The 13,039-nt window shown below is 42.1% G+C and overlaps 1 protein-coding gene across 2 annotated transcripts; it reads right to left on the bottom strand.

Annotated features, from left to right (window-relative positions):
* Positions 1–1,857: 1,857 nt before the first annotated feature.
* On the bottom strand, positions 1,858–12,730 carry znf365 (zinc finger protein 365). Of its 2 annotated transcripts, none has more exons than XM_047602615.1 (6): positions 12,472–12,730; positions 10,008–10,723; positions 7,594–7,909; positions 6,490–6,661; positions 6,365–6,414; positions 1,858–6,028 (listed from the first exon to the last, which is right to left on the bottom strand). In XM_047602615.1, the coding sequence occupies exons 2-6, from the start codon at positions 10,711–10,713 to the stop codon at positions 5,803–5,805; spliced, it is 1,470 nt and encodes a 489-aa protein (XP_047458571.1). In that variant the 5' UTR covers positions 10,714–10,723; positions 12,472–12,730; the 3' UTR covers positions 1,858–5,802. The 2 variants fall into 2 exon arrangements, with proteins under 2 accessions (XP_047458571.1, XP_047458572.1); XM_047602616.1 differs by having other exon boundaries at positions 6,365–6,411.
* Positions 12,731–13,039: the final 309 nt, after the last annotated feature.

Here is a 13,039-nt window from a genome sequence, read left to right as displayed (position 1 = left end):
GTTAGAAACTCGCTACCGAGAGTCAACCCTGATTTCTTTGAAAACACCGACACCTAGTGGCGATATGTAAACACTGCAACAAGACTGAGGCTAAAAAATAGGTTTTAATCCTCAAATACTAAGAAACACACACTGTTACAACAACTGAAATATAAAAAGATTTTTTCTGGTTCTTTAGGAAAAACAAATGGTTCAAATTTTCCAGTTTTAGATGCACCAGAAATGCAATTTCTTCTTCTGCATCCAGAGAGAAATAAACCACAATCATTATTTAACTGAAACCTGCAGAAAGAAAATGATTCAGACGATCTGAAAGTAAATGTTGAAATGAAAGAAGGTTCTGCAGGTTCTCAAAGTTAAATGATCATCATAGTGTTAAAAGTATTTCCTATAATTAAATCACATTAACGTTAATTATATCATTAATGAATCTTTAAATATTTCCACAAACTGGGAGGATCAACAATCTTTACATCTTAGATATATTTAAGATATTTGTTCCTAAAGACGTTATAATTTTTATTTATTTATTTTTTTAAAGTACGGGATATGGATTCATTAAAATAAAAACACTTGAAGAAACGAATCTAAAGTTGTTGTCATGTTTGTTCTTTAATCTTGAACGTTTATCACACACAGCGACAACACAAAAAGTGTTCCAGTTCTTCACAGTATTGCATTATGCACAGTGTTTTTATTTTCATTTATTTCTTTATTTTTATTTTAATTATTATTTTTTTTTTTTTTTACAGACTATTCTTGAGTGAAGGCACAAAACTAGAGATTACTTCTGCAAACGAAATCCCTACGGACGGGACGGGGAAAACTCGTCTCTACCGCGGACGCACGGCAAGAAACAGGTAGTCAAAATCTTTTCTCTGCTTTTATTGTGTGACACTTTCAGAGCTCTCTGCACGTCTCCACACCTGTGCAATGATTGTCCGACGTCGTACAACCCTCCCGTCACGTCAACGCGCTCCACCCAAGCGCTCTCGGTCGGTTTTAGTGCAACTCTCGTCCCTTCGTCAAAAACATAAAAACAACAGAAACAAAACAGACCTCGCTCTGCTACAACGTACACATAGTAGAACAAGAACAGGATTTTATAAGTACTTTGCTACATATGAAGCATGCTTTCACAGTAACACGATAGCTACATATGTAGTAGTAGTAGTAACAGTAGTAGTTGGAGGAGGAGGAGGAGGAGGAGCAGGAGGAGGAGGAGGAGCAGGAGGAGGAGCAGGAGGAGGAGGAGGAGGAGCAGGAGGAGGAGCAGGAGGAGGAGCAGGAGGAGGAGCAGGAGGAGGAGGAGGAGGAGGAGGAGCACTGCTTCATGCATCTTCTACCACCTTCCAAACAACGAGCAGTTTCTCCAGAGATCAGCAGCAAAGCTCTGCATCGCTGCTGTCAACTTAAAAACCTCCTTTTCACATTTAAATGTTGGAAAAGGTTTGGACCTTTTCGATTATTTATTGAACCACAAGCAAAAAAAATTAAAAAAAATAAAACATATAAATATATATAAACGTAGATAAACTGATTCTTTCAAATGCGGGAAATGAGTTTTTTAATTGACAACAGCAGAATCATTAAGGCCCTTTAATTCAGACCGTACATTAATAACTCATCCGTTAATAACTCATCCATTAATAACTCATCCATTCATCCACTGGCAGAAATTAATCTGAATCAGAGACGTCTGTTCATTAGTGACGAGACTCTAAAAGATTCTGGACCTGGAGCTGAGAACCAAACTAAACCAGAACCAAACTGAACTAATCTTTCCTTCTTTTTTGGATCTTTTTTCCCTTCCTTCCTTCCTTCCTTCCTTCCTTCCTTCCTTCCTTGTGGTTCTGGTTCTGGTCCAGTGGTAGGTAGAGGTCCATCAGAGGCAGCAGCTGATACAATATTCTACTGACCACATGGTGGCGCTGCTGCTGATTCACACCCAGACTGAGATCAGATCTCCGGTTCTGACTGAGGACGAGTTAATGGAGACACATTATAATTAATTAATTAATTAATTAATTAATTAATTAATTGAGTCCATGGGTTTTAATGTAAAGTCTGAACGGGGCCTTTGTCCATCGCTGCTCTGGGACAAACTAAGGAGACAACTTGTCCAGATTTATATGGATCACGCTCTCACTCAGCGTTTGAGGCTCTGAGCACATTTTAAGACCATAAAACATTAAAGTTTAAGATATATTCCATCTAGGTTTTAACATTTTAATCTGATTTATTCAACGTTTATACAATTTTGGCTTAAAAATACTCCAATAAATCAGAATTCTGACCCGATGGCTGGTCTGGTCTTAGTGTGGGGGGCGGGGAGGAGAGGGGGTGTCTGCAAGCTCAGACTTTAGTTTTTTGTACATTAATAATTTCACTTATAAATATAATCAAGATCAACTGAAAGGAAATAGCAAATGAAAGATCTTCATGGCGACCCATCAGAAGCATGCCACGACTTCCCGCTGCAGGAATACTGCACCGTGACGCACGTTTAGGGTTTTTAAAAGTCAAACACATACTGTACATTTCTACATTTACATGTTTACTCATCATCGCAAGAGCTTATAAGAGTCCGACCTCACCAGAACCTGCAGACACCCTGTTAAACCATGAACGTAATAAGAACCAGATAAGTTGAAAGCAATGCGACGATAAACTTCCACTTAACGACATTTAATAGCTTCGTATATAAAATATCTATTAACACCGTCGACAAAACCTAAACCAACGACAGCAAAGATACGTTTTTACACCGAATACCGTCTTCTACATTTACATTCGTTTTTGATTGGATGAGTGCAAAAATGTAAAAGAGATCGCACGGAACGACGCAGGCCGAGAGGAATGATTCGGTTCGACGGGCCTTCACGAGTCCTTCAGTTTACTGCAAATGTAGTGTACGCAACCGCGGCCCTGTAAGTCACTTTGGAAGTCATTCGTTTGTGATCGGAGAATCTCCACCCGTTTATGTTTATGTGTGAACGAGAGCGAGTTTAAGCCCGACGGTCGGGTCTCCGAGCTCGACATCTCTAACGCGGAGTACATTCGTTATGTGTGCGGCGTCCTCCAGACTCGGGCCAAGATGCTGCTGCATGTAAGCGGCTGGTTTTCATCTGGGTGAATAAATCAACTCCTTCCTGCACTTGATTCGTCAGCGCAAAAGAAAGGGACTATTTTTAGTGGCGGATCAATCTCCACTTGGTGCAACAAGACGGTCATAGTAAATACTGTGCAGATTAAATGGCGGCTAACTCATGCTAGCACAAGGAACCTGGTGCTGGTCCGGTGTTCAACTGGTTCCAGCCTGGTGGCTCCAAATGTTTGCTTCTCCATAGACCAAGAGCCAAGTCAGAGGCACATCACTACGTCATCATAATGAAGTTACGTTAAAATGTTGACAGAAGACAAGGAAAAGCAAGGAGCTGCTGCAGTGTGCAAAAAAAAGGTGGGGAGTCCAATCTTTAACTCTTCATCGCTGTGACTCCATGAGCCCCATCGGTCCAACAAGTGTTTCATCCGTCCTCTGGAAGTTTTGGAGCAAAGCTGCTGTGAGGTTCTGGTCCATCCAACCCGTCCTGGACATCAGATGAAGTCCACAGACGCAGAAAGCACCAGGCTCTTTCCACTTTTATTTTTACGCTTATGTAAGTTCTGTGTTTTTGTTTTTTACAGTAGAGCAAAAGTGACCGGAGCCAAATTCCTTGTATGTGCACACGTAGTTGGCCAGTAGAGCTGATTCTGATTCTGGTTCTGGTTCTGAAATGGTTCTTTGCTCTGGCCCCTGTTTAGTCCAGCTACAGGCTGGTGCTTGTCTGGAACCAGTTTGGAACTGGTGAAAAAACAAAGAACTGGTGCCAAGTCAGGCACTGACTCTGAACCAGGCCTGAAACCTACTCGGAACCAGTTTGGAACTAGTTTGGAACCAGTTTGGAACCGATTTGGCCGTTGCTCACGCTGTGGAAAAACAAAGAACCGATGCTACGTCAGCCACTGGGTCCGAACCAGTCTTGAACCCTTGGAACCAGTTTGGAACCAATTTGGAACCAGCCTGGAAACCTATTTGGAACCGGTTTGGCTTTGGAACCAGTTTGGAATCGATTTGGAACCGATTTGGAACCGATTTGGCTTTGGAACCAGTTTTGAACCAATTTGGAACCGATTTGGAAAAGATTTGGAACCTATTTGGCTTTGAAACCAGTTTGGAACCAATTTGGAACCGATTTGGAACCGATTTGGAACCGATTTGGTAACCGGTGCTCAGGCTGTGGGAAAACAAAGACACTGGGTCCGAACCAGTCTTGAACCCTTGGAACCAGTTTGGAACTAGTTTGGAACCAGCCTTGAAACCTATTTGGAACCGGTTTGGCTTTGGAACCAATTTGGAACCAATTTGGAACCGATTTGGAATCGATTTGGAACCGATTTGGCCGGTGCTCAGGCTTTGGGAAAACAAAGGCACTGGGTCCGAACCAGTCTTGAAACCTGTTTGGAACCAGTTTAGAAACGGTTTGGTGGAAAACGAGTACAAGCTCCACTAACGAGTCCCACTTCTCATCGGTTTTCAGCAAATAAAAATGTTGTGAGTAACTGTTTGATTTTGATATGTTTTTTTTAGGAAGGCAGACACATGACAGCTGCACAGAAGTGAAGCCAAAACATCTTGGAAACGGACGCTGCCATCTTGATCCTCTGACGGCGTTTGTTTGTGACATCGTGGTATCTAGACTGACTCTCAGTAACAAACTATGAATCATGTCACACGTGGCAGCAGCAAATTATATTTCTGGAAATATTTTGACTTTAAGTGCAGGAAGTTTAAAGGAACGCCCAAAAATAACATGCGTGGTGCATTTGGCCCAGGTCTAGTGTCACTGGACTTCTGTCTGTGCTTTTAAAACCAAATGAGAAGCTCACGATGCTTCAATTACACAAAATGTTCATTAATAAATTAGATTATCTAAAATACGACAGCCCTGGCTGTTTCCTTTCACCACATCTGCATCAAATCGTATTAAGAGATCACAGCCAGAACGCTAATTAAGCTAATGTTTGTTCCAGAAGTTAGCTACATATGTGAGCTAAAGGACGGATGCTAAAGAGGTGGAACATAAACATTAAATAAAACATTATGAACTCCACAAGTGCAGTGGTAGGTAGAGATCCATCAGAGGCAGCAGCTGATACAATATTCTACTGACCACATGGTGGCGCTGCTGCTCATTTACACATTACACATTTTAAATGTCAGGTGTGGACAAATTAAATCCATCCTCAATGATTTCCTGTGACTGACTCTAATAATAGCACATCCCAGCCCCGGACCGTGAATGATCTAAATAACCACGCTAACATTTAGCTTTGAAAGCACAGACAGAGAAACGATATCTGGACTGGTCGAGAGTTTTCTGGGGGGGGGGAACCAGACGGAGAACGACGGAGGAGAGAACGTGTCATCAGGCTAAACCTTAAACCGGCCTCACCTTACCAAACATTAGCATGTTCAGAAGAGAAGTGGCGGAGTTTTATATCTGAATGTTGAAGCATTGAGTCTAATTCCATATAATAACATATGGAAAGCACCAAAATGTGCAACAGCTTCATTACAACGAGCAGTGATATTAGTTATTGCTTCGAGTTCTTTAACCTTGGAGTTTGAAAGGAAACAAATGTCAAATTATTTTCTATTCCTGTCTCTAAACACAAATAAAAGTTTTTTTTCGTGTGGTGAAGTTTGGCCCGCTGACACCGCTCCCCCTGATCCCCCTGGTCTGGTGCTGATCTACGCCGCTAGGCCTCGTACCCTGTGGACCGGCGCCGCTGGTGGTTCCAGATGTCGTCCCTGTGTTCGGGCCGGCAGAAAAGCCTGGACGACTGGGCCAGACGCTCCCGGTGCTCCCGGTCCCGGTCCACGCTCGGCTTGGCGTAAAGAGGGCGGCCGGCGAACTGGGAGGAGGAGGAGGACTGGGTTCTGATGTCCGGGTGACCGGAAGAGGACAGCTGACCTCCCGCCGACCTGGAAATATGGTTCACGCCAGAAAGAAAGAAAGAAAGAAAGAAAGAAAGAAAGGTCCTTAAAAGCTCACGAGTTGTGATGTGTTGAATTTGATGGAATTGAATTTAATTTGAAGAAGCCCTGATACAGAAACCTCTGATCTTATTGTATGTGCCATATACTATATAAGCAGCATTCAATCGTAATTTTACTAAGACGTAGAATCACAGAGGTTTGTGGGAAACATTGCATCAGATCCCAGAAAGGTCAATTACTTTGCCTCCCGAGTTATTTCATCTTTGATAAATGTTATCAGTCATTTCCGAGATCAAGTGAATTAAATCTGGACGTACTCACCTGCTTTTGGTGATTCTGTGAGGGCCGTTGTCAGTTTGCTGCTGGTGCTGCTGAGGACACAAACAAGGTTTAGGGTTTCGCTCCAGATACGAGAGGAGGAGCCATGTTTGTGTGTGTTTCCGTACCCTGTAGTGGTTGCACTGTGGCGGGCTGCCGTTCACCTGGTAATACTCCACAAGCCTCTCGGCCAGAGCGATGCGTCTCAGCAGGTTCTCGATGAACCGCTGGATTCGGACTTTGCCGCACGTCTCCTGTCGCACCGCCGCCTCCAGGAACTTCTGGATGGTTAACACCTCCCTGAGGAGTAAAACACAGGATCTGTTTGCACATGTGGAGGCACCGTTCATACACTCAAGGTTTCCTGAGAGTAAATTAAGTGTTAATGCCAAGGTGCATTTTGCTACCTATCATGTACACAATGGTGCAGGCTACAAATAAAATGGTCAAAGGCTGAATTGTGTGTATGTTGCTGATGCATGCGACCAATGAAAAGATTTCAAAATAAAAGCCTATTAATGTGATTAATAATCTGAACCCAGTGAAGCATCTGCAGCAGAACGACTGTGAACGTGTCTCAGTTTGTCCAAGTAGCGTTAGCATTAGCACCAGCTGATCCGCTAGTGACAGGCAGCAGAACCAACCCATAAAGATGAAAGACGCTAAACAGCACGTCGGTCCTCTCCATGGGACATTTGAGGACAAAAGAAAACAAACAAAAAAAAACTAGAGGGACCAGTGGAGCCACATAAAGTATCATCACACTCTGCAGGAAGGAGTTTTCTTTCCAGCTTCAAACAGCACATGAACCAAGCCAAGCATACGTTAGCCGGGGATTCTGCTAGCACTTGGGCTAACGCGGCTAACAGCTGGAGACAAACCAAGACAAACCAAGACAAAGACAAGCTGCCAATGCTGCTGCTAATATGTGTCCACTCCTGCAGCCACTGTTCACTGGGAGACACTGTTCTCAATAAGAAGCGTCAGCTCTCCTCTGGTTGGACAATGTCCACAAGCTAGTTTGTCTCCGTAGCAACAGGGACACATTCATGTGGACACATGGTGGACAAAGAAAGACACAAAAAGAAACTGTTTAAGGTGTTTAACGAACACGTTCCGAGCTGATTCCCTTCTTCCTGGAGTCTGATCATCAACAATAAAAACACATCCACAGAGTCTGAACCCTGAGGTTAATCTGATTAAAGTCTGAGTCGTCTGACAGCACCACCCACCTCTCTCGCCGCTCCAGCTCGTTCTCCGAGGCGTTGAGCTGCTCCCTCAGAGCGGCGATCACCATCACCGCCACGTCCACCTGCCGGCTCAGCGACCGCTCTCTGTCCGCCACCTCCTGCCTCTCCTGGGCCAGGTGCTGCGAGTGAGCGCGCTCACACAGGAGCTCCGTGTCGGTCTGGGCCAGCTCCGTGCTCACTTTAGCCAGTCGCCGCTGCATGGTGTTGTCGGCCGCCCGCAGGATGCTGGCCAGCCGCCGACGCACGGCAGCCGAGGCCGCCGCCATCTCCAGACCGGAGAACGAGTTCTGCTGCTCCGCTGCATTCGGTCAACACGTTATAAAGACTATGAGTCTACAGCACAGGTGTCAAACATACGGTTCAACAGAGGCTCAAATCTGACCTGCAGCATGAATCTGCAAACTTTAGTAGAACACAAAGGCTTGAGACACGGCTAGCTTTGTTGGCTACCCGGACATTGGTTGACCAACTGTCCTGTTAGCTAACCTGGATGGAGGCGACTTGTAGGCGGTTTAGAAGTTGGCACCAGGAACGATGTCACAGTTATCGGCGTTCCAGCTACAGAAATCACCAAAGCTCTTTATCTGAATATAACTCAGAGGAAACTTGGTGTGTTCACTATTTATATTTTTTGAGTGCAGAGTGAAATTTTTTATTTTTTTAAATCTTGATATTATTGATATGATGTCAAACTAAATTGTTTAATTGTAAATGGAACCGATAACTTGAACCAACTCATGGGATTTTTACTAGAATTATTTGCAGTGATGAAATCTACAAGACCACACGAGGCAGAAATTTATAAAACATATTCTAAAGTTTTAATTGTTTAGGGGAAACAAACACTTTTAATCCCAGTTTGCCAGAGTTTTGGTTTTACCAGGCTGTTGTTTTTAGCCGTTGTTATTTGCTTGCAGTTCCCATATAACACATGAAAAGCTTAAATAACACTGTGGTTTAATGCAGTTAGCAGCTAATACACGGAGTATTACAGGAGGTTTTAATCACTGTTTACACACGGGGCGGCCATCTTGGGAACTCAACTCGGGGGTAGTGAGGATCCTATGACTTTCTGAGTAGAAAATTCCGACTTCGGGGGCGTTCCAGTTGAAAATGCAAACTCTGAACTCAGAAACTCAGACTTTTGAACACACCATTTTTTCTACGTTAAGTTGACGCAAAAGGCTACGACGTAAACGCAGACGCCTACGTAGAGCCTAGCATCACAGCCTAACGCTCACCTCCCCAGAAATGTAGCTACGCTTCAAAGTGACGCAAGGAACCAGAGCTGTGATTGGTCCTCGTTAGTGTTTAAATAGAACCAGAGCTGTGATTGGTCCTCGTTAGTGTTTAAATGGAACCAGAGCTGTGATTGGTCCTCGTAACTGTTTAAATGGAACCAGAGCTGTGATTGGTCCTCGTTAGTGTTTAAATGGAACCAGAGATGTGATTGGTCCTCGTTAGTATTTAAATGGAACCAGAGCTGTGATTGGTCCTCGTTAGTATTTAAATGGAACCAGAGCTGTGATTGGTCCTCGTTAGTGTTTAAATGGAACCAGAGCTGTGATTGGTCCTCGTTAGTGTTTAATGGAACCAGAGCTGTGATTGGTCCTCGTTAGTGTTTAAATGGAACCAGAGCTGTGATTGGTCCTCGTTAGTGTTTAAATGGAACCAGAGATGTGATTGGTCCTCGTTAGTATTTAAATGGAACCAGAGCTGTGATTGGTCCTCGTTAGTGTTTAAATGGAACCAGAGCTGTGATTGGTCCTCGTTAGTGTTTAAATGGAACCAGAGCTGTGATTGGTCCTCGTTAGTATTTAAATGGAACCAGAGCTGTGATTGGTCCTCGTTAGTGTTTAAATGGAACCAGAGCTGTGATTGGTCCTCGTTAGTGTTTAAATGGAACCAGAGCTGTGATTGGTCCTCGTTAGTGTTTAAAGGAACCAGAGCTGTGATTGGTCCTCGTTAGTGTTTAATGGAACCAGAGCTGTGATTGGTCCTCGTTAGTACTTAAATGTAACCAGAGCTGTGATTGGTCCTCGTTAGTGTTTAAATGGAACCAGAACTGTGATTGGTCCTCGTTAGTGTTTAAATGGAACCAGAGCTGTGATTTGTCCTCTTTGTAGCCATGTGTTTAAGGCTGTTTCTCTATCTCTGCAATTTTCTGATTGATTGTTTTGGATCAATAAAGACTCGTTAACCGAGGAGGTTTGGAGACACAGACATGTGTACGACTTGTGTTCAGTCTCTGTCTTTGAAAGTGAAGCAGGAAGTAGAAACAAAACTAACTCGTCTGGTAAATAAAAGACACAGCGCCGCCTAGTGTTTGGTATAAATGACTCACATTGCCGTAGGTCTATAGCTTCAGCTAAAGGAACTAAAGAAAATAAACGCACCGACCAGGTCCAGGTCTGGGTCTGGGTCCAGGTCCGGGTCAGGTGGTGGACCGAGAGGCGCCGGAGGAGGAAGGAACGGGAGGTGATGGTGGTTCACATGATGCTGACCCACTTCTGACTTTTTGGTGGACGACTCCTCATTTCTAGCTCCACCTCTCTCTACACAGTCCTCCTCCTCCTCCTCTTCCTCCTCCTCCTCCTCCTCCTCCTCCTCCTCACCATCAGACCCCTCTTCCTCTTCATCATCCCCCTCCTGCGTCCCCACACCGACACTCTGTGTGCGCCTCCTCGCAGAGTTATAGGAGTGCAGGTATCCTCCGTCTCTGCTGTCGCTGAGGGAGCGGACGTGAGGCGGCCTCCACCCGGCGCTGTGCTGCCCCCTACGGGTCGGGAGGCTCATGTCGTGCCAGGGGATCGACGCCGTCAGGGGGTCGGGGAGTTTACCGGTGATGCTGAATCCGCCACTGCTCACGTCCGGTGAGTGGTACGAATGGCGGTACTCCAGGTGGGCGCGGAGCGAGGCCAAGCTCCGGAAACGCTCCTGTTCGCCACAGCGGGGGCAGCGGAAGGGGAGGTCACAGGAGGAGGAGGAGGAGGCGGCGGCGGTGGCGGCGGCGGTGGAGGGGTCGGAGACGGCGCCGCAGGCCTGGCCGTTCCTCTCCAAGAGGAAAGAACCAGAACCTCTGGAGCACAACTTCTGTTGCATCACTCTTCACCTGAAACTCAAACAGCAAGAAACAAATCAGCAAAAAACACGATCAGACAGATCCAACAAAAAGAAGGTCAAACAAATATCTCCTTTTATTCCTTCTCTAACTGCCCTTTTCTTTCCTATTTATTCCCTTCTTTATACTTTTTCATTTCATTATTACTGTTGACATATCTGCCACTTTTTATTTGCATTTTTTCATTTCTCTTCATTTTATTATTTACATCTATACTTAGATTTACTTAGTTTCTTTTTATTATAGTTACTATGGGGAATAAGTGCATGATTTCGTTCCATCTCATGCTTCTGTACGATTGTGAATGTCAAATAAAAATCCTTGAATCCTTGAATGTGCTGTATGTTTTTGACACAAAAATAAATAACTAAAAATACGTTTAAAAGACAGTTTGTTCCACCAATTACTACTCTGTATATCATTTGAATGAATTCATTTTATTTTGAATATTTCCAACATGTAAAAAATATGTAACCATTTGTTTAAAGAAATAATGACAATAAATAATAAACCACAAAATAAAACTTAAAAATATCAACAGAAACACCTGAAGAAATAAACGCCTTTTTAACTGTTCCTCAGTTTGTATCATTATTTATTCTATATAAACATCCATAAAAATATATAACATATATTCATTGCATAAATATATAAAAAATAAATTACAATATAACAGTCAACACTATTTCATTTACATCCTTCATCACCCTCCCAGTTCTTCCTCTGGCGTGTACTTGTTTAGAAACAGCTTTTTGTCCTTTTTTAAAACAGATTTATCTTTGTGCTTTGTTTTATCTCCATCTCCAAACTATCCCAAAGACTTGCACAAGCTTTTCATCTCTGTTCGAAACCTTTGTTTTTCTAAATTTAGGCCTTTAAACACATAAAACAGGAGCCTTGAGAAACTGGGACTTTAATGAACAGCTCATTTATTTATTTGCTTTCTTCTTTACTTCCACCTCAAGTATACGTTTGACGTTAACTTTTTTCCTTCTGTAACAGCCTTTTCTTTTCCATTTCGTCAATGTTGACATATCTGCTGTGTGTTTGTGTGTCTTTAACAAAATACAATAAAAATATGTTTAAACAAAACAGTTTATTCTAAACGTTTTACTAGATTTTTACATGTATTTTATTTCATTTTATCTTTTCTTTTTACTTGAGTGTTTTTATGTGCTACAACTTTTTGTTTATTTATCTTACTACTTTTCTTCATCTCATTCTTCTTCTAGTGTCTTTACTTCTTCTGCTTTTCTATTTATTGTTATATACGAATACAAACAAACATTAATCTCTAGAAAAAATGTGTCTTTACATTATTTAAATTCAATTAAATTTTAATGTGAGTTTCAAAGCTTGATAAAAAGGACAGGAGGCATCATCTTAGGCAGCTCAGTCATTCTATCACATTCTAGCTTCAACCTCACGCATAATGAAAGAAAACACTATTTATAGCGTTGATTTGCTCTGATTTAATTTCTCAGTTACAATAATAATACTAATAATAAACAGCAGGTAGATTTATTCTGACATTTATTCTCTCTTATTCCCCCTCAGGCTCCGTTTAGTTCATCATTTCAGTCCCAGCGTTAACAGGTCAAACCTCCTCACTCCCCACGTCTTTAGCATCATTAGCCTCCTAGCTCCTAGTTAGCAGCTAGGAGGCTAATGATGCTAATCTCTAAACACGGCAGCCTCAGAGAAAACGGATTTAACGTGTTGATTTTTATGTTTCTTACCGGCTGGAGGTTAACGGTGGGATTTAAACGGAGCTGATGGACGGAGCAGGTTTCACGTCGCATCCCCCATGACGTCATTCATCCACCGGAAAGGTAGTAGCTACACACATCCGGTCTGCCCCTTCAAAATTAAACATACTTCTTCTTTTCTCCATATTTATTATTTTTATTTTACGGGATTTTTAATTATATTTTATTTTATTCGTGTTTTTTTATATTCATCTATTTTTCTTTTTGCTAGTGGTCCTGAAGAGTGTTTTTTTTTATGTGCAGCTGAGCACATTTTCCTATGTTATTTTATTTCACTAGATTTTTACATATATTTTATTTTTATTTTATTATTATATATTTTTACTTATATTGTATATTATTTTATCTTTTCTTTTTACTTCACTGTAGAACTAAGTTACTGCTTTTATTTTATCATTATTGTTTTTTTTTTACTAGATTTTCTTTATTTAATTTTATTTTATATAACTAGATTTTTACTCATATTTTATTTTACTAGATTTTTTATTATATTTTAATTTTATTTTACTAGATTTTTATTTTATTTATAACTTTTTTG

The sequence above is a fragment of the Mugil cephalus genome, chromosome 13 (assembly GCF_022458985.1).
Source record: "Mugil cephalus isolate CIBA_MC_2020 chromosome 13, CIBA_Mcephalus_1.1, whole genome shotgun sequence".
NCBI classification, from domain to species: Eukaryota; Metazoa; Chordata; class Actinopteri; order Mugiliformes; family Mugilidae; genus Mugil; species Mugil cephalus.
The sequence above is the reverse complement of the archived record's forward strand: the minus strand, read 5'-3'. Positions and strand labels throughout refer to the sequence as shown.

Bases quoted from the DNA above. Each gene is read 5' to 3' on its own strand.
- znf365 (XM_047602615.1), bottom strand. From the start codon at position 10,713: ATGCAACAGAAGTTGTGCTCCAGAGGTTCTGGTTCTTTCCTCTTGGAG. The intron at 7,910-10,007 runs GTGCGTTTATTT...GACCGAATGCAG, and splicing joins CCCAGACCTGGACCTGGTCG to CGGAGCAGCAGAACTCGTTC. The intron at 6,029-6,364 runs GTGAGTACGTCC...CCATATTTCCAG, and splicing joins CACAGAATCACCAAAAGCAG to GTCGGCGGGAGGTCAGCTGT.